The sequence below is a fragment of the Plodia interpunctella genome, chromosome 5 (assembly GCF_027563975.2).
Source record: "Plodia interpunctella isolate USDA-ARS_2022_Savannah chromosome 5, ilPloInte3.2, whole genome shotgun sequence".
Classification (NCBI taxonomy): domain Eukaryota; kingdom Metazoa; phylum Arthropoda; class Insecta; order Lepidoptera; family Pyralidae; genus Plodia; species Plodia interpunctella.
This window is the reverse complement of record NC_071298.1, coordinates 5,840,354-5,865,028: the sequence shown is the minus strand read 5'-3', so window position 1 is coordinate 5,865,028 and position 24,675 is coordinate 5,840,354. Positions and strand designations below refer to the sequence as shown.

Here is a 24,675-nt window from a genome sequence, read left to right as displayed (position 1 = left end):
ACCAAATAAAATAATGCAGAACATAACTTAAAATAGTGTTATTATTTTCAGGATAATCCACTAAATCCTTCCTTTTTCCTTTAAACTCGCACTACGATTGCGTAGAAGTATTTTTGGTCGTAGATCCACAACAGTATTGAAAATAAGCGCCTTTTGCCTCTATTGGCAATGTTTGTGTACCTTAGTTGTACCAGTAGTGTCATCATTTATTTAGTACTTGGATTTATAAAACAGGGATGTCTGTTTGTCATTGTTAGTTGCGATTTTCAAAAGTTGCTTACCTACCTACCTACTGCATCGGATCTGGCAACACAGAAAATGTCTTTCTTTCAAAAGTCATTCCTCAGGTGTACGTAAATATCTGACCCGTATTTATAATCTTATTTTATCGCCATTAATTTGTTACTATTTTATTTGGAAATTATAAAATTAAATCGTGCTTTTATGTTTTCAAACGTGTTATAGTATATTTTGAGTTTAAATAGTATGAAAACAATTTCAGAGAGGGGTCGTAACCATGGGTCGTGTGATTCGTGCGCAACGTAAAGGTGCCGGCTCGGTCTTCGTTTCACATACTAAGAAAAGGAAAGGAGCACCTAAACTTCGCTCTTTAGATTATGCTGAGCGTCATGGTTATATCAAGGGTGTGGTAAAGGTATGTACAACAAATATAACCTCAAAATTGTAATACACATTATTATTTACAAACCTGTGTACCTATTTAGCTACCCGAGAAACATTTTCCAGCTTAGTTTCTATTCTATCCCTCAAACAGAGTACGGCAACTTCCAATAACAACATTCTCAAATTAAAACTAAAACAATTTTCATGTTTAGGATTTCCATGTCTGATCATAAAATTATATTATAGTATTTTATATATTACTTAGTATTAATTATTTACGACAAACCAATTCAGAATCATTGATTTTTCACTTGAAACACTAATTCTATAACTACAGTGCAAGTAATTATGATACAGATTGATATCCATTTTTTCTGTCAACATCTGGTTATAGCTGGGCAGTATTATAATTGTGGCTTGCACAAATTTATTGATCTACAAACTATATGAGTTTCCTGATTAGACTTACCTACACATAGGCACCAGATAGACAATCACTCAATCATCAACTTGTGTGGTTCCACCCTAGAATAGTACCACTCCATATCCACCTGTGGATATTGTATGAGGCGACTAAGGGAAACAAAGCCTTAACAGCTGATAGGCAATGGTAGCATTCCCATAGAAGATTGAAAATGGCACCTGTAAAATGTGGAAGCAAATCTACCAAATTTTTTATGTTAACAATGGGCAATGGTAATGTAACATTACAGCTCTGAATGCAATGAACCATGAAGTTGAGAGAATCAACTCTTAAATCCTTCTGTCAGATGAATTTGCTTATTTTTGTTTTAGGACATTATTCATGACCCAGGACGAGGTGCACCTCTGGCTGTGGTTCACTTCCGTGACCCATACAAGTTTAAGACACGCAAGGAATTATTTATTGCTCCTGAAGGTCTTTATACTGGCCAGTTTGTGTATTGCGGAAAGAAGGCTACCCTTGAAGTTGGTATGTACTAATTTATTAATCAAATCCAACATTAACTTTGTGATTTCCTCAACTATATCTAATTTGCACTAACCTCTCACTATAGTGCAAATTTTTTTATTATATAGCTGTAACCTTAGGTCACAGTTTGAACCAAAATTTATCAACTTTGATATAATAGGTATTTTATTTTAGCTACTGAAAAAATTACATTACAGGCACATACTCCTCTCACTTTGTACTGTTGAAAATTTGCAATTTTACCTATATTATTATTATAAAAAGATGAGCGTTTGTGAGTTTGTATGTTTGAGGCGGGTAATCTCCGAAACTACAGAATTGATTTCAAAAATTCTTACACCATTATAAAGGTACATTATCGCAGATTGTTATAGGCTATATTTTATCTCAAAATTCTCATGGAAGCAAAGCCCCAGGCAATATCTAGTCTACTATAATTTTACAGGAAATGTGATGCCTGTGGGAGCTATGCCTGAGGGTACTATTGTTTGCAACCTCGAAGAGAAAATGGGTGACAGAGGCCGGCTAGCTCGTGCTTCTGGGAACTTTGCCACAATCATTGGGCACAATCCAGATGCTAAACGTACCAGAGTAAAGCTTCCATCTGGTGCAAAGAAAGTTCTACCATCTAGCAACAGAGGCATGGTTGGTGAGTACTGAATTGTAAAAAAATCACTTATTAAATGGAAAAGATAGCTAAGGAGCTATTATGATTGAAGCCATATTTTATTATCCTGTCATGTGGTCTGTTGTGTTTGCATGTCAAACCTTTGGCTACTTAACCCCATGCCATGGTTACCATAATTTAAGGCCTTATATTATTGTGAACTCATGGTGTTTGTAAACTATTGTTATAAAGGTTAGCCAAATTTAGGAAATGATGACTTCCAACTTACCTACTCTGAAATAATTTATGATTACACAGAGGCTCTTTCTGAAGATACTATTATGCATTGTAAAGCACTTAAAAACGGCATGATGCACCATTAAATATGAACCTTTTTTCAGGTATTGTCGCTGGAGGTGGACGTATTGATAAGCCCATACTGAAGGCCGGACGCGCCTACCACAAATACAAGGTGAAGCGTAACTGCTGGCCATATGTACGAGGTGTTACCATGAATCCTGTAGAGCATCCTCATGGTGGTGGTAACCATCAACATATTGGTGAGTAATATTATTATTTGGATTTTCTTATTAAAGCCGATATTATAATTTTACTAGGTTTTGCCCGCCGCTTCGCCCGCGTGAATTTCCCACGGGAACGGTAATTTTTCCGAGATGAAAGGTATGTCCTTTTTATTCTTCAAACTGAAATCTGAAGAAGGACATAGGATTGAGTGTTACATTTATATTATACTTTTCATTTATAATATTAGTATTACATGACGAATATAAAATAAATTAGTTTAATTTAGTACTTCACAGATATCCTTCTCAAACCAATTTTTAAAGGCACAAACATTTCAAATATTTTATAACAATTTATCTTTCAGGTAAGGCTTCGACTGTCAAGAGAGGAACATCAGCCGGTCGCAAGGTCGGTCTCATTGCTGCGCGCAGAACTGGAAGAATTCGCGGTGGCAAGACAGATACAAAGAAGGAAGCGTAATCGTAAAATTACGTATAATAAATATTTTAAATCCATTTGTTAATTTTATTCAATTCCATGTATTGTACACTAGCCGCACTCCGCGGTTTAATTTTATGCATAGTAACGCCATATCCTATGTGATTGACTATTCCTTCGTGGCTTCGTGCACTTCTTTGCATTCATAGATACTTAAAAAAATTGAACTTGAGTTCGTTCGCACTGCTGTTGCGCTACATCTTCCGTCATGTTAACCGTCGATAGAACAACGTAGAAATTGCGGACCCGCGCGTGTGGCCCTTTCTAAATCTATGAGAAAAATAGATCGGGTCCGGTGTGAAATTCATGGATTTAGTAAGTACTACGGAGTACCTGTACTAACTCCACGGTGAAATTTTATGAAGCATAGATTTAGAACGGGCCCCGCGCTTTTTTATGAACTTTCGAAGTACTCAACCGAAGCCGCGTGTGGGCCCCTTCTAAATCTATTGCCACATTAGCACTCGGCCCTATTAGGCAGGGAAGTGAGGATCCCAGTGGCCAGCACGACGAGTATGTAAATAGGTTACTCGCGCAGTCATTGTTACTTGCCCGGCGCACACAGGAGTGGAGTAATGAAAAAACAAATTACATTTTTAGAACTATGAAATTGAGCAGTTAATATGGGATGATTACTGAGCATGGAATTAGTAGGTACTCTGTACAACTGAAGCACTAAACCCATGGAGCAGACATAATGCTGTCGAACATTTATTTTCGTCTGTCATTTTTTTCGAACTGATAAAGAAGAGAGAATATGAAGGCTGAGTGTAAATGCTCACTCGCGTCGTTATTGCCGCAGAAGTATTTAGGGAAATATTTCCGGCAGCGGCAGGAAGGGCAGTGGGCCAAGTGTATGTGGGGTATGAGTGTGCATTACTATGACATCAACTCATCATGTTAGTGTCAAACCACTAAAGAATTCAAATTCCTTTAGTGTTGCCGAACTATCGATAGATAGCTATCTTGGAACGATTGATAAAGTGCAATACTATCGATTGTATCGAACCGTGATTATGAATCGTTAGTATAAAGCGCAATTCTATCGATTGTATCGAACCGTGATTATGAATCATTAGTATTGTTTTGCAATATAGATCAATAGTATTGCACCAAACACGGCTATCGATAGAATATCTAATATTTCAGGGCAATACTATCGATCCGGTAAGATCACAGAATAGATATAGGTACTTACTTTATCTATTCTGTATAATGTTGCCCGGGGCTACGCTCCCGTGGGAATTTTTGAGCTAAAATACAGCCTATAGCTATAGCAATCTTGGATAATGTACCTTTCTAATGGTGAAAGAATTTTTGAAATCGGTTCTGTAGTTCCGGATATTACAATATTATTTATTACTAGTTGATGCCCGCGACTTCGTTCGCGAGGCCGAACAATTTTTGGTAAGGAATCTTACTAAAAATTGTTGTATGATTAAATTTCTCTAATTATTAGAGAAATTTAATCGTACAGACAAAGCATAACGACACCTGTAGGTACATATAGAAGATGCTCATCAGACTCAAAACTGTATTTCCTATAGCTTAGCTGAACCATTATGACTCTTCTTCAGGTGTTCCAGATCTTCGATTTTTATACATCAACAGAAAATAGTAAGTACCTATGGTGTATAGACATACAGACAAACAGACAGATTTCTTTTCGAATTCTTACCTACCTACTCTGTCACTGTGACTATATCGCTTAATTTTATTTTTATGTAAATAAATTTATGCAATGTAGGTACAGGATTTTTTCTTCTATTGTTTTATTATATGTATTGATTTATTATTATTGCTAGATCAAATGAAGTCAAAGAACCATAGAACAATAAAAAGAAAACAATAAATCGTGTGAGTTCAGAATCTAATCGAAAGTTACAGGAAAATAAAATGACCCTTGACTCTACCGGTAGTGCTAAGCAGTACTATCTGAGTGAAAAAAAGGTATCTACTTATCGAAGTTTTTTTCTTCGCCGAGATAGGTATATCTACCTATTTCAGCGGCGCGGCATCAGCTGGCTGTGCCGGCAGTTGAAAATATTATGACTGTTGCATCTCAGTATATCTTCGACGTACTTATTTTTGTTAAATCTAACTTACACCTGTATAAAACATTGAGCGATGTTAACAGTGTAGTCACTCGTAATAGGCATAAACTTTGTATGAACAGATTCCGACTTAAAAAGGTTAGGCGGTCTTTCGTGGGTCAAAGTGTAAAATTGTTCAATAAACTCCCAAATTATATATTAAAAATGCTTTAATGGCTAATGCTTATTATTACACGATAAGCGACTATTTAAATGATAAAAAACCTTGGACCCTTCCTAAAACTTCCACCTCTCACACTTGATTTAAATTTTTTTATTATTATTTATATATTTTCTTGACATGTTTATTACATATATTTTGACATTTACTTGTAAAACATATACGTGATTTGTGATCTTCAAGTGTCTGAAAGTAACATATGTATCTATTATGTTAGATTATGGAGATCGAGTATGTCATGCACATTCAAATGGTCCAAACCGGTAGAGGCGTCGTGGATCAGCACAATCATAACATGTTTCAGTATACCTTTTGACCATGTACTTTATTGTGTACTTACATGTTATATTACAGATAAAAAATTATACATAAATTTATATTTAAAAAATGGTAAGCCCTTCTGGCATAATAGGGACCAACACTGTTTGAATGAGTTTCTTTCGGCATTTCTTCTCAGCAGTGGTCGTTCCGAAATGCTAGTAGTTTGTAGCTTTGGTAAACATCATTTAATTTAGATTATGACGTGAAAAAGTGCCTGTGAAGGCCTAATTTCTGAATAAATGATTTGATTTTGATTTGATTTTGAACTAGTAGAACATTTTTTAATCCAATTCCTACACAAAGACTGGTACCTAACGGAAAAAAAGAGACTGAGCCTGTTTAATTTTTGCACAGCAAGCGAATCATGAATTGCAGCATCACGATGAAAAGGGAATTAATCTATAGTACTAAAGTAGATACCTACTATTGACGACGAGGCGAGATGAGTTGTGTGGCGAGGTCGGGTCGGTCGTACGTATCGTATCTCTCGTTGTATGTCATTCATGCATAGCAGTCTACTGTAGTCCCCAGTCCGCCGGCGGCGCCCGAATTAACAAGTTGCGTCGCGTGTACGCAGTGACGTAACCTAATTCCAAACGACCAGTGTCTTTTGCTGTGATACTAGTGAAATAATATTCAACCAAGGCAGAAACTTTGAAATTCGGTTAGAGGGTAGTACATAACAATAGTGTGGGGATATAATTCCAGAAATAAATCAAATGTCAATAAGTGTGGTATAAAGTGGACGTCTCGCTGCGCCGCGCCGCCGTGTTGTCGCTGAATTTCTGAGAAATAAAAAAATCCCTGCTGCCAATATATTATGCAATCTTAGTCATTCCGGTCGTAGTAAGTTCACGGTCGGTCTCAACCATCATTCATTACTTAAACGATTTACATTAAATGCTATTAGCAAATTTATTGTGAACACAAATCGTTGCATGGTTACTACGCACTCTCCCTAACACTGTGACACGTAAACTTTGCTTGATAATAACAGTAATATTCGACTCTACGTTGATCATTAATTAGAACTTGGGAACTCATGAAAAGTACAAAATGGAATCAAAAGTGACTTTAAAAGAAAATAATCCAGATGAGCAAGCGAACATATTATCTAAAGTGTTTGTAACGTAAGTACCTAATGTTAAATATCTATCAATATTTTACACAGATTATTTAATAGCATAGTGCATAAACATAACTTTGAAACAAATTCCATTTGAAATAGCGACTCCGCAAGTTTTCCCTTAGGGAATTCGATTTGTCAAATACCTGTACATATTTATTCGTAATCATAGATAGACTTTTCTATGTGATTGTACCTATGAACTATTTAATACATCTATACCTATACTACCTGTGTTCATTGGCCGAACGATACGACAGAAATCAATTTTGTTGTGCTCTTTTCGTCATAGTAATAATTTAAATATTGTTGGTTCTAAGCATTTCCGGGTTCCGTAGCTGAATAATCAAAACGAAATAGGATAATTTCCGGGATATTTCAGTTAGGTAGTAAAATAGCTACCTAATTTCTTAATAAGTTTTTTTGTAGATCTGTAAATATTGATAAAGTTTATCTATCAATCATTTGAAAAAACGCAGACAAACGCTTTTTTGGTGAATCATCCCAATCCAATACTCTGTTTTGTCGTGAAATAAAGACAAACACACTTTCACCTATAAAAAAATTGTATGGATATTGATTAGTATGAATGCACTGAAAACAACTTAAAAACCTCATTCACATCCATAGGAAGCGAAAACGCGAGCAACGAATGCAATTATTTTCCTATTTTTATCAAACCTGCTTGTCCTGCAGGCCTACGAGTACCATTAACTTTTACGGAATGAATCGCATTCATACTAAAAATTAAGTTTATCGTACGAATTTGAGGAGCAGATCAGTTACCTAAGGTCACAAAGTGGATTGGTACGGTGGTTGGTAGTGTAAATTATTAATATTTCGTATCTGTACGAAACATCCGAGAGCATTCTTGCTTATTTTTACGTGTTCGACAAACACTCGACAAAACTGGACTTATTTTGATGTCTAATACTGTGGTTAAACACTACGTTTTCAATAAATTGCGACAATAACACCAGTAACACACAAAAAACACTCTAGTTACCTTGATTAAAATACTACTACTTATAATACTAGTTCTATCATGATGATAACTACATTACATTTATTTTACTTTAGCAAGATAACAAAAAAATGAATACTCATCACTCCACTAATTTATCATTAGATCAAAGTATATAGAATCAATAGTAATATAAAAATATGCGAATAATAATAATAAGAGAAAGCTAGGGCCAAAGGTTCTTTCGTTGATTTGAAGAATTTTTATCTTTCAAAGCAGGAGAGATAGAGATCACAGCTCAAACCAAAAACTCTCAGACGGAAATATGACCATAAATCTGTAGTCCTGAATTCCTGAAATATATGTACCAAAAATACATGAAATGTCGATCGGTATCAATCCACCGATCAAATTAAATACAAAACTAATAAATCGTAATAATAACATGATGAAACTAGCGGGCCCTTCCGGCTTCGCTCGGGTACATATAAACATAACATACAAACATAATAAATTATACATCTAAACCTTCCTCAGGAATTACACTATCTATTGTTGAAAATCGCATGAACATCTGTCGTTTTTTAGTTTATCCCGAACAGACAGAGAACTTTGATTTATAATATGTAAGGAAGGATATAATGTCATCGATCGAATATTAAATTAATAATTAACTTGCTTCAAAATGTATTGAGTGGCCTGACAACTTGGGATGCCGATCACCGTGCGAAGTGGAGACGAAAATATAGGAAAGCAGAACCTATGGTAACCGTCGTTCAAGCAAACAACGAAGCAACCGGAAAACGCTAAGATGAGAGAGACTTGGTTGGTAGTTAAATGACCTATGATGGTTAAAACAATGTGAACAGCATTACATTATTATTTACAGATGGAGTTTCAGTTTATTTCGAAGAGGATACAAAGAAGGTTTGTCTATAGAAGATCTATGGAAAGCCCGAGATTGCGACCGTTCGGGCAAGCTGGCGGACCGGCTGGAGGAGGCCTGGGAGCAGGAACTGGTGAAAGCCAAACAAAATAATAATTACAAGCCGTCCCTATTTAAAGCTATTGTACGTTCATTTTGGCTCGAATACATGTTATGCGGAATTTTGGTTGGACTTCTTTTTATCGTTCTATGGTATGTTAAATCTTCACCACCAATCATAAACATGAATGAATATTAGTTCCAAGAACTTTAAGTTATGTTTATTTTCAGGCCCTTGATCCCGTATACTTTAGGTTTATTCATAGATTATTTTGCAAGACCAAGAACATCAGAAAGTTACAGAAATGCTCACATACATAATTTTTTATTGAATCTTCTTAGTGTAGGAACATCTTTATTATTAAACCATCTACAGTTATCACAGGGTTGTGTGGGCATGAGAGTCAGAGTGGCTTGCTGTTCGCTCTTATATAGAAAGGTAAGATAAGATTTTAATTATTATCAACAACCGAATAAACCATTTATTACATCAACAACGATTTAGACGAAAGTACCATTTGTTTCATGTCGATATCATTTTATATAACTGGCTAGCATAATAGCAATTTTTTGTTGTTTAAAAGCTCTATAAATCTTACCTCTACTAGAGGGTTTCGAATTTATATTTAAAATTCCCACATGTGGACCCAGTTTTATTATTTAACAAAATACGTTTTCTCAACAACATAAGATTATTTATCTTATTTTTAGATTTTAAAATTAAACCGTGCTGGCATGGACAAAACCGAGGCGGGGCACGTAGTTAATTTAATGTCGAACGACGTGAGTCGCTTTGATTTGGTGGCCTTATTTCTGAACTACCTGTGGGTGATGCCCATAGCGGTACCAGTGGTCTCCTACCTCGTCTGGCAACATGTTGGATGGGCAACTCTTGCTGGATTAGCAGTCACTTTCCTACAAACTGCTGTCGTTCAAGGTAAATTTAAGAACAGGATGAAAATTAAGTAGAACATTAGTCCCACCATAAAAAAATATTGAGATACCTATTAGTAAAGGCATAGATAGATACTTAATGTTGGTTCAATTTCAGTTTACTTGAGTAATCTTCAGGGGACTTTAAGAGGAAAAATTGCAAAAAGGACTGACGAAAGAGTAAAAGTGATGAGTGAGTTGGTCAATGGAGTGCAAGTCATCAAAATGTACGCCTGGGAAAAGCCTTTCGAAAAACTTGTGGATAAGTTGAGAAAGTAAGTATTGACTTGGGAAGATTTTTAAGCTTTTACATATATAGGTACATAGCTTTTACCTATGATTAGACCTAACGAATGTCTTGGGGGTCTACCATGAAACATAAAACACGTAGTAAGTCATTGTGCCCATACGTTCTCACTTTTTTCACGACGCGAACACAATATGAGAAAAAGAGACAGCATGTGAACGTTAGTAACGTGCTACCTGTTTGTAGGTAGCCCGTGGTCGTGGTAAGCCTTCAAGGGCACCACTACTATTCTGTGGGACTTTGAGGATAGCTTCTGCTCAGTTAAAATACGCTGTACCTATGTCTAGTTTTAGAGGTATAACTAGAAATGAAGAATTTATTGTCTTTTTCAGAATGGAAGTAAAGTTTATCATGCGCACGTCTATGATTAAGGGATTCTCAACGGCCCTCAGTGTGTTCACGGAACGTTTCATACTGTACGCCACACTCATCACCTTCGTCTTGATAGGAGGCCACATACATTCTGGAATCACATTTTCCCTCGTGCAGTATTTCAACCTTTTACAACTCGCTTGTAACATTTTCGTTCCGCTTGCTTTGTCTTTTCTTGCCGAGTCTAAAGTCTCAGTTCAAAGAATTGAGGTAAGTATCCATCTAAATATTTTCTTTTGTGATTTTTTTCATGCCTGTCTATCTGTCAGCTATAACAGCTAAAGCGTCGAATTTGATTCAATTTGGTATGCATATACAATTATATACAGGGTAACTGGTATCAAACGCAAAACCTCCTAAAGACTACTTAGGTACATCAAAAGAAGCAACTTTTATTCTACGACTTTTCGTAATTCGTAGTTTCATAATTTGCGATTCTACACATCTTAACTCTATGTACATAACAGCAACACGTGACAGTACAGTAGGGTTATGTAGCGGAATCGAACGTGAGAGTTAACGTTTTATAGAACATTAAAACTAAAAAATGACATTTTTTGTATTTATTACGTTTAGACAAAGTCGTAGAACAAAAGATGTTAGTCTATATGTACCTTATGCGCCTCCGGAAGGTTATGCGTTAGATACCAGTAACCCTGTATGTTAAAGACATGAATTCAAACACATGCTATTTTTTCTCCCAGAGGCCATTTTTAGTCTCTATCTCTAAACGCACAAAAATTTTGTTGCGGGATAGTTTTTGACGTGTATGTGTATCTGTAAGTGTCATTATAGCTCCTAAACAAATGAACTGATTTTGAATTAGTTCCTAATAAATGAAATCGTTGCAGGAATTTTTACTTTTAGATGAAGTAAAAATACCGCAAATAAGACAGGACAAGTCAGATATCAACGAATCAAAAATAAATAACTCGAATAATAGCAAAATTGATACTGAGAAGGCTAAACACACCGGGTTGGTTATATCTGGAATCAGCGCAAGTTGGATGGAGGACCCCATTGTCAGCACCTTAAGAAACTTAAGTCTGACTGCATCACCAGGAGAATTTGTTGGTGTGGCTGGCCTTGTTGGCTCAGGAAAGGTAAAATTTATGAAATACACTCTCTCAAAATGTATTGTTCAGATAACCCAATAATACCCCATAGAAATAGATAACTAAGTAGTTACCCGTTAGAATGTCGTACCCGTCGTTGTTATGTCAATAATAAGTACCATGTATTGTTTGGGGTATAATGCTATCTGCGAATATACAATAAGTTTATTATGTCCATATACATATTTTGGTTACCCAGCCAGGCAGAATACCTACCTATATTGCTCTTAGTACAAATTTCATTCGGTAAAAAACCAACATGTTATTCCATTGCGTAGTTTTAAAGATCTAAGCATATATAGGCATAGACACACAGCAGGAAGAGACTTTGTTTTTTACTATGAGATAATGTAACGATACTATATAAAATAATAATGACACGCCAAAATTAACGCGACGCGAGACTTGACAATAGTCATAATATAGCATGAAGACTATAATTCGCAAGAACTCTAAGCTAGAACTAGCTAGAGACCGAGAGCTTTGGTGAAAGATCATATGGGAATTTTATGCGTGCTATATTTTTATTATTATTTTCCTTCACGAGCGAATGGTCGCAATAGGGATTAAACATGATTGGTGCACAGAATTTATAAATTTCTGTAATCGAAGGGTCGGTGGTATTTTTTTACATAGGTACCTACAACGCCATTATCGGCTTGCAGAGAGAACTGGACTGCCTGAGAGAGTACATTATAATCTAATGACGGTCAATTAAAAGTAGGACGCGGGACTCACTCTGTGCAATTAAGGCCATACTTTTTATTCGTATTCACGCTTATCTTATATATATTCAGATACAGTATGACGATTTATCCTATAAGGGATTTGATGCAATTTTCAATTTTTAAGTCTAATCTATGCTATCCTATCCCATAAATTTAGTATAACTGGCCTATCGCATACAATGGCAATGATAACGACAAGAGCATAAGCTCGGAGATTGGAAGAAGCCCTCTCTAGGTATTGACTCCTTTAAAATAGTTACTGAATCTATTTATTTACAAAAGATATTGATCGAACACTAAATGGATTTAGTACAATTGGTATATAAATTTCAGTCGTCGCTGTTGCAACTGATCTTGGGTGAGTTGGTTCCATCCCAAGGGTTCGTGTCACTGGGCGGCGCGCGCATCTCCTACGCGAGTCAAGAGCCATGGCTGTTCGTAGCCACTGTCCGACAGAATATCCTCTTCGGACTGCCCTATGACCCCGTCCGATATAAGAAGGTAGGTATTATAATATGTATATCATACTAGACAATAGGAAACGGCAAATCATATGGGGAGTACGTACCATGTTTGACTATGTCGCTTCCTTTCAGAGCAAAAAATTTTTATGACTGAAGAATGTGCCGGTAATACTCTCAAATGATTGAGAGACGTTGCTAAATGATACCAAATTTAAATGCTTCTTTGGTATACTGTTGTCTGGGAAAATTACGCGAATGAAGCCACGGACATAACGGGCAGTAGCTATTAGTATAGTTTTTTTGTTCTTTGTCCACTGTGTATTTTAAATATAATTGAATGAAGTGATTTTCTCCACTCTGAGCCATATAATTTCATACAGGTGGTGACTGCATGCGCGTTGCTTCGTGACTTCGAGTTGCTGCCGGCTGGCGACGCGACCCTGGTAGGAGAGCGCGGCTCCAGCCTCAGCGGTGGGCAGCGCGCGCGAATCGGGCTCGCAAGAGCTTGTTACCGACAGGTGATAAAACGTAATACCCGGCCTTAGTAAAGCAACTACAACCGCAATAATAGATAGGCTTAGACACTAATTCCTACGCAATCAAGTTTGCACAGAGAATATGGATTTGATAGCATTATTTATTTATCATAAAACTCAACAAATGTACGTGGAAGCTACACACCCTAAGTAAACATTGCAACAGCGCTATACTTAGATGTCTACTGAAGAACTAGATAACGGACTTTTTCTTTTATATTTATAGGCGGACATTTATTTACTGGACGATCCGCTTTCTGCCGTGGATACGCACGTTGGCAAACATCTGGTGTCCGAATGCGTGACCGGCCTACTACGACATTCGACCAGAATTTTAGTTACCCATCAGCTACATCATCTCCGGACTGCCGACAAAGTCGTTATACTTCATAATGTAAGTAAACAACAGATAGAAACTAAATAATCGCCGGTAGTAGGAAATAAGTGTAGCGGTCGTGGTGTAATGGTTAAGACGCCCGCCTGTGGATCGAAAGGTCCCAGGTTCGAATCCTACTCGTGCCACATGAGTTTGTATACCAATCTGACTCATGTATAGTAGTTTTCATCGACCACCACTTCCGGTGAAGGAAAAACATCGTGAGGAAACCTGCACACTTGTTGATTATATTAACTTGTGTGTGAAATGGAGAAGGCAATGGCAAACCACTCCATTAATGCCAAGAAAGTTGTTCCGTGTGTTTCATTCCATGTAATGACCACGACCCTCAGTCATGAGGAATACGACTATAAAGATAGAGGGAATAAGTAGAAAACACAATTTGATTTTGACAATAAAGATCTCCTATCTCCTCATGTGGTTAAAAATATTTACTTCTATTTGTACAGGGTGAGATTGAAACATTGGGCACTTTCGAAGAGGTATCGCGGTCGCCTCTATTCGCGGAGTTACTTGAAGAGGAAGAGCAGGTGGACGAGGGAAACAAACCGCAGCTGTTACGTCAGCGGACCGTCTCTATACAGGTATTTTTACACAATTATGAAAAAAAAAACATTTTAAGCAATTTATTATCATAAATATATCAGCATCATCTGATTCCTTAGGTAAATGCTGATATTGGTAAATAAACTGTGGCGGCAACCCAGGTTCAGACTTCCGCAAAAAAAGTGGTTGGACAGATTACAATACAAATATCAGGTCACCAGAAAAACATATTATAATACAAGATTATTTCCTCTATCCTTTGTCTTACTCTAGATCAGGAAAATTAATACCAGTTCTTTTGCTTCATAATAATAGTAAAATCACAATCTCAAACGAAAAATCTATCTTGATAGATAGAACAAGTACGAAAACTAAATCAAGGTTAATGTTATCATACTTGAGACTCCGAAAAGTTATGCAATAGATAGGTAAAAAATTACACAATGTGAAGCAACTCGTCTGAAACAAAACAAAAAGTAGATTAGTACTTATAATATGTAATTTAGTGTTACATTTATGAACGTTATTGCTGTCTACTCACAACAGGATCAAAATGGTTTAGCTTCTAAGTAAATGATGAAAAGAGAGTCTCGAATGTTACATAAACACATTTTTTACGAGCGAGTAACTAGAAAGCAGAGTAGTAACTAGAAAGCAGAGTAGTAACTAGAAAGCAGATCCCTGACAATATACACAGTATGGTGATTACACTTCTTCTCATGAGATGCTACTTAAAGTAGTTTACAGAAATTCGTTATGTTGACGTCACCACTAACTGAGGGTATGGTTAATAAGATCCACGATAGTGTTTTGGCACATCATCTAGTGAAGTTACGTGATAATGGACATGATGATGGGTACGTCTTGACTGATCGAGTTTTTTATATTTTGAATGTAATTATGGGAATGGGAAAGGTTGCTGCAAGATGTGTGCTGCATTTAGGTACTGAGAGTAGATTAAAATCGAAATCCATTAACAACTTCTGAGAAATATCTAGCCAGATATAGCCGCTATTCGTGTGGATTTATGCGTCGGTACGTAACAGTAGACAACACGGAAGGGCATCTACCAGGGAACGTACCCAAAAACTGTTGGTGGGCTAGTAAAGTGACGGCCACAGTAATGCTCCGACTCACTCGTATGCAATCGTGATATCAATACTTGCCCAGTTACGACAAGAATATAGTATATGCCATATAGAAACCAGCCGTAACTTTCAGGGTTAGACAATTTTTTTTTTTTGCATTGAAGAGGTCGGAACATCGCTCGACTAGACTGAGTGTAGAGATAAAAGGAGATCATGTAGAAAAGTAATAAATGAAAACAAAATGTTTCTTCTTCCCATCGTCATGGACTTTTCAAACGCCACCTCGTATGTCAATTTACGACAGTAATTTAAGTCTACATATTATTCTTTCAGTCTCAGTCCAGTACTAGCACATTTGGGAATAAGGAAGCTGAAAACGTAGCTGAAGAAGATCCTGAGGAAACAGCCGAAATTTCGGGAACAGGTATATCATATACTTAATAAAATTTCTTACCTACTCTAGCATATTTGTTAAGTTTATTTTTTAGTTTTCGCTAACAAATAAAAGAAATTGATAAAAAGTGATGGTGGCGCTAGTGTGCCGGTGAGTCACCTTATAAAGTTATGTTTGTAGGTAAGTAATTTTGGTGCAATAAAGAGTATTGTATTGTAAGTATTGTGCTTGTGACTATAAAATAAATCTGTCCCAGGGCGCGTGGCTGGTGCGGTGTACAGTACATACTTCCGCTCCGGCAGCGGCTGGGGCCTGCTGTTATTTATTCTGTTCTCTGTCGTGCTGGCGCAAGTCGTCACCTCCGCTAGCGACCTCTGGCTCACCCATTGGTAACAAACATTATGCACCTACTCTATATATCTAATGACACCACACTATCGTGGATCAGTTCGCTGTACTTGGCGGATTCGGTATACAGCTCTGGTTTTTCATTCCGGTAAATAAAAGCACTCATACAAATTACGCAATTTTTATGTATTCGCGTCGGCTTGGCATATACCTATGCGAGTTCGGCGATAGTGTGTAGCCATTATAACCAGTATAAAACGGGACGAGACACGCAGGGGATTTGCGTTGCACATGCAGTTGCGTTGCATGAATGACTTAACTTTATTATATTGAGTTATAGTTCTTCCGTAATGTGTACCACAATATCCTGCTGCTTGTGGGATACTGTTATAAGAAAAAATCTATGGGGAAGAAAGTAAAACATAATTCATAACACCAATAGCAATTTATGGGAATGCGGTAAGAGTCGATAATAAAAACTATTACATTGGTTTGCTATTATATCGATTTTTCAATTCGAGAGAGAAAGGAAAGCACTCCATCACTAATATATAAATCTGTGCACTCGATGTGCATTTGTTAAGATTACGAAACAGGGAGGCCATATACCTATGCCTACTCAGATAGATCACAATGATAATGTACTTACTACCTATGACATTTGCAAAGAAAATGTAGCAAATTTGTGCGTGTTATCTAAGTAGGTATTCTGATGATTAAATTGCAAATAAAATAAAATAAATAATTGCTAACTGATAGCTAAATTCTTAACTGTTAAAGCGATAATGAATTCTATTTGAATATGTTAGGTATTCAAACAAAAATAAAAGAGCAAAGTCATCAGTGCATACAATACAGTAAATTTTGTAAACAGCAAATATTGAGTACCTTAGTTATGAAAATACCAAAGCAAAAACAGCAAGCCAAAAAATTCTATATGAATTCTCGGATTATTTCAGGATGAACGATGTTGACGCTAAAAACGCAGCGGTACCATTCAAAGAAACAACTAATATCAGTGTTTCCACAAATAACGATACCATATCAGCTACTGAAGAAATGTACATTACTCTACCAACTGATTCTATCCCTCCAGACTTCTCAACAACAACTGTGGCGTCTGAACCACTTAATCAAAATATCACTTTTGTTAACACCGAAATGGATTATCATGCTTTCTACATTTACATCTGGACTGTAGGAATAATTGGGTGCATTTTACTGACTACATTCAGGTACGTAAATTTCAAATGCTAAAAATTGCTTTGGAAGTCATCAAATGATATGTTTATTAAAGTATAAAGCGTGCAGTCTGTAGTTGTATGAGTAAGTGTAGAGAAGTCAACATTTGTATGTTAGTTGAATAATGATAATAAAAAGAAAAAAATAATAATAATGTTTCTGTTTGGCGCGTACTTCTTTCGTTTAGTGACTAATGCCAAGTATCTGAATACCTAATACTTCTTTTACAGATCAATCCTATTCCTATGGGCATGCATGAGAAGTTCCATCAAATTGCACAATAAGATGTTTAGTAACATATTGGCTGCAACCATGAGATTCTTCGATACTAACTCCTCGGGACGTATCCTTAACCGGTTCTCCAAAGACATGGGAGTGGTAGACGAAATCTTACCCAGGATGTATTTAGACAGTATACAGGTAAAATTTGCAAAGTAACAAATAAACTATATAGTCTTAATTTTCGATTGTGTTTGAGTCGCATTTACAGGTATAATATATGATGCATCAAGTTGATGTGACATGTAACTAATATATATTTTTTACAGGTTTTCATGGTAATGTTGGGGATTTTAGTTATGGTGGCCATCGTCAACCCATACATGTTACTAACAACGGCAATGTGTGCTATTTTCATGTATTTGTGGACTATCATCTACCTAAGTACAGCGCAAGCTATTAAAAGGTACGTAATTATGTAGATAAACAATGTTTTGAGTACTCCTGAGTTGATTACAATAAATTGTTTACAAGTTTATTTTAGCTTGTAGTGTCAATCTCATTTTTGTAACAGCATATCAATGTTGGAATTGACTTATTTATTTTCAGAGTGGAGGGCGTGTCTCGTAGTCCAGTTTTTTCGCATATGTCAGCAACAATGTCGGGGCTCACCACAGTGCGCGCATGTGGCGCGGAGGAGATGCTGCGCAGACAATTTGATGATAAACAGGACGTACACACTTCTGCTTGGTATGTCACATTCTGAACCCATTACTGCCTGTCTTATTAATTTTGCTTGTAGGTAAGCCATATCTTCAGTATCATCGGGTCAAAAATAAATTATGCAAACTATTTTCAATATTACAGGTACTTAACGCTGGTGACAAACACTGCATTCTCCATATGGTTGAGTCTTATCTCTGCTCTGTATGTCATCATAGCTTCGTACGCTTTTTTGATACTAGACAGTTACGGTAATTTTCCGCTTCCCTATCATTCTATTAAAAATAGTTTCAAACTTGTTGCATTGACTATATAAATATATGTTTTTGCAGGGGGGATGAAATCTGGCAATGTGGGTCTAGCTCTCAGTCAAGGGTTGATCCTCGTGAATATGGTACAATATGGTGTCAAACAAGCCACCGAAGTAGTCTCTCAAATGACTAGCGTGGAACGCCTTGTGCAGTTTACTTCTCTTCCGCTAGAAAAAACCGCAGGCCCAGATCCGCCAACCGGTTGGCCACAACGCGCACGACTCATTTTTAAGGATCTATATCTCAGATATGACAAGGATTCCGATCCCGTTCTTAAGAATTTGAACGTAGTCATTGAAAGCGGTTGGAAGGTACAGATAAGAGCTAAAAGCTCCTAATTATTTTTTAAATTACGTTATTTTTTTTTATTTTGACATGTTTGTACTTCATACAAGTTCAATACTTCATTTGTTGCATTCATACAAGTCAAATGTGTGTTCTGCAGGTGGGGGTTGTTGGTCGCACTGGCGCAGGAAAGTCATCATTAATATCTGCATTATTCAGATTGGCACCAATTGAAGGAAATGTGTACATAGATGATGTGGATACCGGGGAGATTGCTCTTAAGGTTTGTTTTTATTTGCATTTGCATATAGTGTTATTTATTTGGAAAATTCATACTAATTTTAGTTTAATATTTACAGGCACTTCGATCGAAAATCTCCATAATACCTCAGGAGCCTGTATTGTTTTCAGCTTCTTTGCGATACAACATGGATCCATTCGACAAATATACTGATGCAGATATATGGAAGGCATTAGAACAGGTAATGTCTTCTTCTGGCGATTTTTTTAAAATACTATAGTGGGCAAACTTTTTTTTTATGATCAAAACTCTTCAAAAAAATATACGTACGTATAGTATACCAAATATTTAATTTTTTAATTCGTTATGTTGTTGATCTAATACTTTTTCATTTTTAATTCTTCAATTCGGAATTTTATTAAATATTATTGTTTTTATAATGTAATTATGTGTAGTTAAATAACTTGTTACAAATTTCCAGGTGGAATTAAAAAACGCGGTGAATGCTCTAACATCTTCCGTGGCGTCAGGAGGGTCCAACTTTAGTGCAGGCCAACGACAGCTGCTCTGCTTGGCTCGCGCTGCACTTGCTCGCAACAAGCTACTTGTACTTGACGAAGCTACTGCCAATGTTGACCCTAAGTAAGTTCTTATCTTAAATAATTCATATCAAACATATAAGTAGTATGTAGTTTTCCTTGTGTTAACTTTTTTGCACCGCCACCGCACTCTTCGTTTCTCTTAATTGTGGTTTTAGTGCACAGACAAACCACTCAGTGATGAAAGGATACTTTTAGCATTAATTTGGCAATCTGTGTTTTTGTTAAATTTTACTTCAAGTCATAAAATTTCAATTAATTAATTAATTTGCCTATAAAAACCTTCATAGGTGTAGAGAGAACTCTTTCTTTTGGGAATAATTTCATATAAGAGTTATTAAATAATACACGTCTAATGATTACAATTCCGTGTGCTTTGTTCTTTGCAGTACTGATGCGTTGATCCAAAAATCTATACGGAAACATTTCGCTGAATGCACTGTTATAACTGTTGCTCATCGTCTCCACACTGTCGCCGATGCTGACAGAGTTATAGTAAGTACAACTTCCAAGTATATGTTCTAATCAATCTTCACATGATGCCATTATTCTCTAAAATGTATGTACCTATATGAAAACAGGTGATGGAAGCAGGACAAATAGTCGAATGCGGTCACCCACACGAGCTATTACAAAATGAGGAAGGACCTTTCACAAAGATGGTGAACCAGCTGGGTGCTGCGTCCGAACAAAGTCTGCGTGACGTGGCAGCGAAGGCATACTCCGATCACATTAAATATGTAGACGCCGACGACCACAACACTAACGCCGTCAAAGCTTAAAAGCGATCCTTGCCGATGTTTTGAGATTATGCATTATCAGCTAGTTGATTTAGGGCATTTGCCTAACGAAGAATATTTATTAATATTACTATAAGTTTATGTGTGCAGTGAAATACATGTACTTACTTACTTACAGTGAAATATATGTATACCTACTTGTGGTAACCAAGTCATATTTGATTTGTCGAATAATGTAGTTAGTAATTCGTAATATTATTATATACATAAATTATAGCAATATCCTAAAATATAGCAACATCCTAAAATATAGCAACATTAGGTACTTAATTTTGTTGCAGGTAAAGAAATTAGTAAGTAAAGGTGCTTTAGCATTTATTAAAAACGAATTTTTAATGTACATTAACATATTTTGTATACTTAATATATTAATTTATGATCATGGTGTATGTTGGAACAATACAATGTTTTAATGAGTACAATAATTTGAATTATTACTACTCATTGAATATATAAGTATTTTAAATTAATAAGCATAAAATATTTTGTACTTAAGATTTTTTATACTATGCATTATCTATATTATTCCCATATTTTGTATACCTGCATTGTTTTTTAATGCAAGAGAAAAACTGGCTAATTCAGTACATTAGCACAGACCTAATAAATTATAGGCAGTTAAGCATGGTATACTAGCCTCTTTAGTTTGTGTCTCAAATTATGTTTACAAAACCTAATGTTTATATTTTATTATACATAGAAAATCATTGTCTATATTAATGTGTTCATTTTTAGATTAAAGAATTCTTATACAACTGTACTTATATTCATCATACTTAATTATTTAAAATATATATACAATATATTTAGCAAATTGTTATATTGAAATTGTTAAAATTATGTGTGATTGTATACCAAATACTTAATTATTTTTTGATGCTATTTAAAGAGTAAAAAATTACAATATGGTAATAGACACATACATATAAGTACTTAAGGCACTTTATAACTGCTTTTCTGTATAAAAATATACTTTTACACAACATATTATCATTAAATTTTTATTCTTTTAATAATGATAAAATATTGTCTCAAATAAATAAAAATTATACATTAATATTATCCTCAAAAGGTGTTGACAGGGACTAAGCTATTTAGGCCTTTGGCTTTGAAAGCTTTAATCACTTTATTGTTTAAATATATCAATAACCTCAATAAAAAAGTTAAAGACATTTTTTACTTAGGGTTGACATAAAAAATTGCAAGTAAATAAATCAAACATTGCAGGCCAGTGATCGCCTTGAAACACTGTACTATGCTGGGTGTTAGCATCTAAATGTGTCTAATACCCACAAAGAGTGGCACCTTGGGATAGGCCTATGACCCCCTTCTGTCGCTATCAAAATTATCTTTCATAACTAGATGCGAACGGAGACTGACTGTTACTAATATAATAGTTTTCTGCAATAGTACCAAAGTAAAATGTGTAATGAAAGAAACTTAAAATTTAACAATATGCTGTGATATACAATTATTTAATACAAACATTTACAATACATTAACATTACCAATAGATTTTCTATGCATTCCCAGCATTATAAACTTTGTGTCCAATAGTGTGCCTTAACTTTCAAGATAGTATTAAGAGATATTTGTTACAGTAAATTATAATAAAAAATATTATAATGAAGAATTTTTTTATTAATTATTTTTGTAAACCAGTTACTTCTGGTGAAAGAAAACATTGTGATGAAACCTGCACACTGGTTGAAAATTAACTTGTCTGTGAAATGGAGAAGGTAATGGCAAACCACTCCATTAATAGTGCTTAGAAAGTTGTTGTGCGTGTTTCATTCCATGTAATGACCATAAACCTCAGATATGAGGAATACATAAATATAATAAATAAATATATATTTGGACAAATCACACAGATTGAGCTAGCCTCAAAGTAAGTTTGAGACTTGTGTTATGGGATACTAACTCAACAATACTATATTTTATTATAAATATAAATATGGATAATAGTATACAAATACATTGTTTGATATATTTAATGTTTTTTTATATTGATATGAGTGAGAGAGATAATTAATGTTGTATCTCAATTGACAAATGACTTACATTGTTTCTTCAAATATCCAAATATTTACACTAGTTGTACTTTGCCATTCTTGACTAAATCAGAAATGGGTTTGTATTGAAGAATGTGTTGTGATCCCGCTGCAACAAAACATGACTGTTAAACATTCATATCAAATAGAAGATAATATTATGCACAGTGACGAAATAAAATTCTGTGCTAAAAAGTCAAAATTGATGATGAATATATCATTAGTGGGTTTCAATGCTTTGTGGCTGAAGATGGAACCGTTTAAACGAGAAAGAGCAACTGTTTAAATGGGAATGACACAAGCTGTATTAACAAGCCTTCTTCATGAACAAAATTTATAAATCTGATCAGTAGTTCTAGGGTTTCATACATTCAATAAAACTGATTAATAAAACCTACATGAGCTATTCTGCCCCACTAAAAAGTTTTGCAGGTCAAAAAAATCTAAATTATTAAGGATGTTGGATGTATATATAAATAAAGTATATAGGGACAAATCACACGATGTTTATCTATACATACATGTATATAACATATACATGTATGTATAGATAAACATCCAATCCATTGACCTGACCAGGGATCGAACCTGGTACCTCCAGTGTAGCAGTGACAGCCGACATGATGACCATTAGGCCACGGAGATCGCCTCCCAACTAATTAGCCCATACAATTCAAATAAAAACTCAGAAAGTCAGTCTAATTAATGAGAAAATTAATTTTACAAAAGTTTAATTATCTCAAAACAGACTTTTATTGACATGCCACTTTAAAAGTTTTGTAGAGGTATTGCATAATTTGAAAATGTGTATCACAGGTATATATAGTGGATGGGAATTTGAAGATGACTATATATAAGACCAGAGGCAACTACTTGCAACTAACAAAAATTTGAAACTATAAACACATTATTACAATACCTTCTAAATCTATTTCTTCATCTTGATCTCCAAAAATATCTTCCAGTACAACTCCAGCAATGGATTCATTCGCTTGAAGAAATACATGGGACTGTAAGTTAGGATATACAGCCATCTTACTCATTTCAAATGATTGCATGTTATTTGGGACTTTATCTAGAATAACAGTTTTGAGATGATTTTCCATGTTTAGCAAATATTCTTGGGCATATTTCAATTCTGACGGTGTCAAATAATTTGTTCCAGATTCTATTCGTTGTTTTTCTTCATTTAAAATAGGTATACAATGTTTCTCAATTTTATTTAACCTAGTCCTAAGGTAGTTGCAAATGATAAACTTTATTCTGCTCAATTCCATCTTGTGAATACATGCGCGAAGATCTGTTTTTGGCAGTTTATTTATATTACGTTCCATATGCTGTATCTGCCCTAGCATACACTCTACCATATCATTTCGGTGTGGAAGTATTTCTGGCGCCAACCTTTCATTTTGCCAAGCATTTTGAAGAGTCCGCAAAACGGTATCGGCTGTTATTTCTTCTTCTTCGTCACTTAATCCAATATCTTCGTGTAAATCCATAGAATTAATATTATTGGAAATACACTTGATTATATTTACTACAATAAATAAATTTAGCAATAAACAAACGAGAAGCAAGTTTGCAACAAATAACAACAACGAAAGTTAAACATCAGGGAAACTACTCGACTGAAAATTTTGATATTGGTTTTCAATCAAACAAAACTGTCATTTTTTTTTGTTTATTCCCTCGTTTCATTGAGGAGGCAAAGGGTTCTAGCCCATACAGCCAAGTACAAAACTGTCATTTTGACATATCAATCATCGTCGAGTCCGAGCCGACACACTTTGCAATTTGCCAGACGCTTGTAGCAACCATCAGATATAAGAATATTAAGTAAATACATTGAAATATTCTTATATTATTATCTGTGTTGCAATACGTTACCCATGACATAGGCTATGTGACTTCATTATAAAATCAATATGCCAGACTATATCCTTACCTTACTAATAGATATTTCAAATGCGAAAGTTTGCCTGTCACGTTTCTAAGCCTAAGCTGGGCCGATTTTGATTATAAATGCGAAAGTCTGTTCTGTCTGTTCACTATACTATAACACTGGTTTGGAAACAATTTTGATGAAATTTGTTATAA

General features: G+C 35.3%; 3 protein-coding genes across 4 annotated transcripts; 2 read left to right on the top strand and 1 right to left on the bottom strand.

Moving 5' to 3' along the window:
• The first annotated feature begins 210 nt into the window (after window positions 1–210).
• On the top strand, window positions 211–3,223 carry RpL8 (Ribosomal protein L8). 2 transcript variants are annotated; one of them, XM_053745645.1, is made up of 6 exons: window positions 211–349; window positions 503–655; window positions 1,420–1,576; window positions 2,022–2,225; window positions 2,585–2,743; window positions 3,073–3,223. In XM_053745645.1, the coding sequence occupies exons 2-6, from the start codon at window positions 518–520 to the stop codon at window positions 3,186–3,188; spliced, it is 774 nt and encodes a 257-aa protein (XP_053601620.1). In that variant the 5' UTR covers window positions 211–349; window positions 503–517; the 3' UTR covers window positions 3,189–3,223. The 2 variants fall into 2 exon arrangements, with proteins under 2 accessions (XP_053601620.1, XP_053601621.1); XM_053745646.1 differs by having other exon boundaries at window positions 239–353.
• Window positions 3,224–6,286: 3,063 nt separating this feature from the next.
• Window positions 6,287–20,714, top strand: LOC128669794 (ATP-binding cassette subfamily C member 4-like). The gene is made up of 24 exons (XM_053744906.2): window positions 6,287–6,931; window positions 8,781–9,029; window positions 9,108–9,315; window positions 9,588–9,813; window positions 9,928–10,084; window positions 10,449–10,698; window positions 11,340–11,591; window positions 12,665–12,832; window positions 13,176–13,313; window positions 13,558–13,725; window positions 14,178–14,312; window positions 15,696–15,786; window positions 16,013–16,145; window positions 17,064–17,339; window positions 17,577–17,766; window positions 17,895–18,031; window positions 18,175–18,315; window positions 18,433–18,539; window positions 18,621–18,910; window positions 19,045–19,167; window positions 19,244–19,366; window positions 19,607–19,767; window positions 20,114–20,219; window positions 20,306–20,714. Exons 1-24 carry the CDS (start codon window positions 6,858–6,860, stop codon window positions 20,504–20,506), a joined length of 4,104 nt encoding a protein of 1,367 aa, XP_053600881.1. The 5' UTR covers window positions 6,287–6,857; the 3' UTR covers window positions 20,507–20,714.
• Sld5 lies at window positions 14,340–24,248 on the bottom strand. The gene is made up of 3 exons (XM_053744908.1): window positions 23,498–24,248; window positions 22,589–22,687; window positions 14,340–14,733 (listed from the first exon to the last, which is right to left on the bottom strand). Exons 1-2 carry the CDS (start codon window positions 24,075–24,077, stop codon window positions 22,614–22,616), a joined length of 654 nt encoding a protein of 217 aa, XP_053600883.1. The 5' UTR covers window positions 24,078–24,248; the 3' UTR covers window positions 14,340–14,733; window positions 22,589–22,613.
• Window positions 24,249–24,675: the final 427 nt, after the last annotated feature.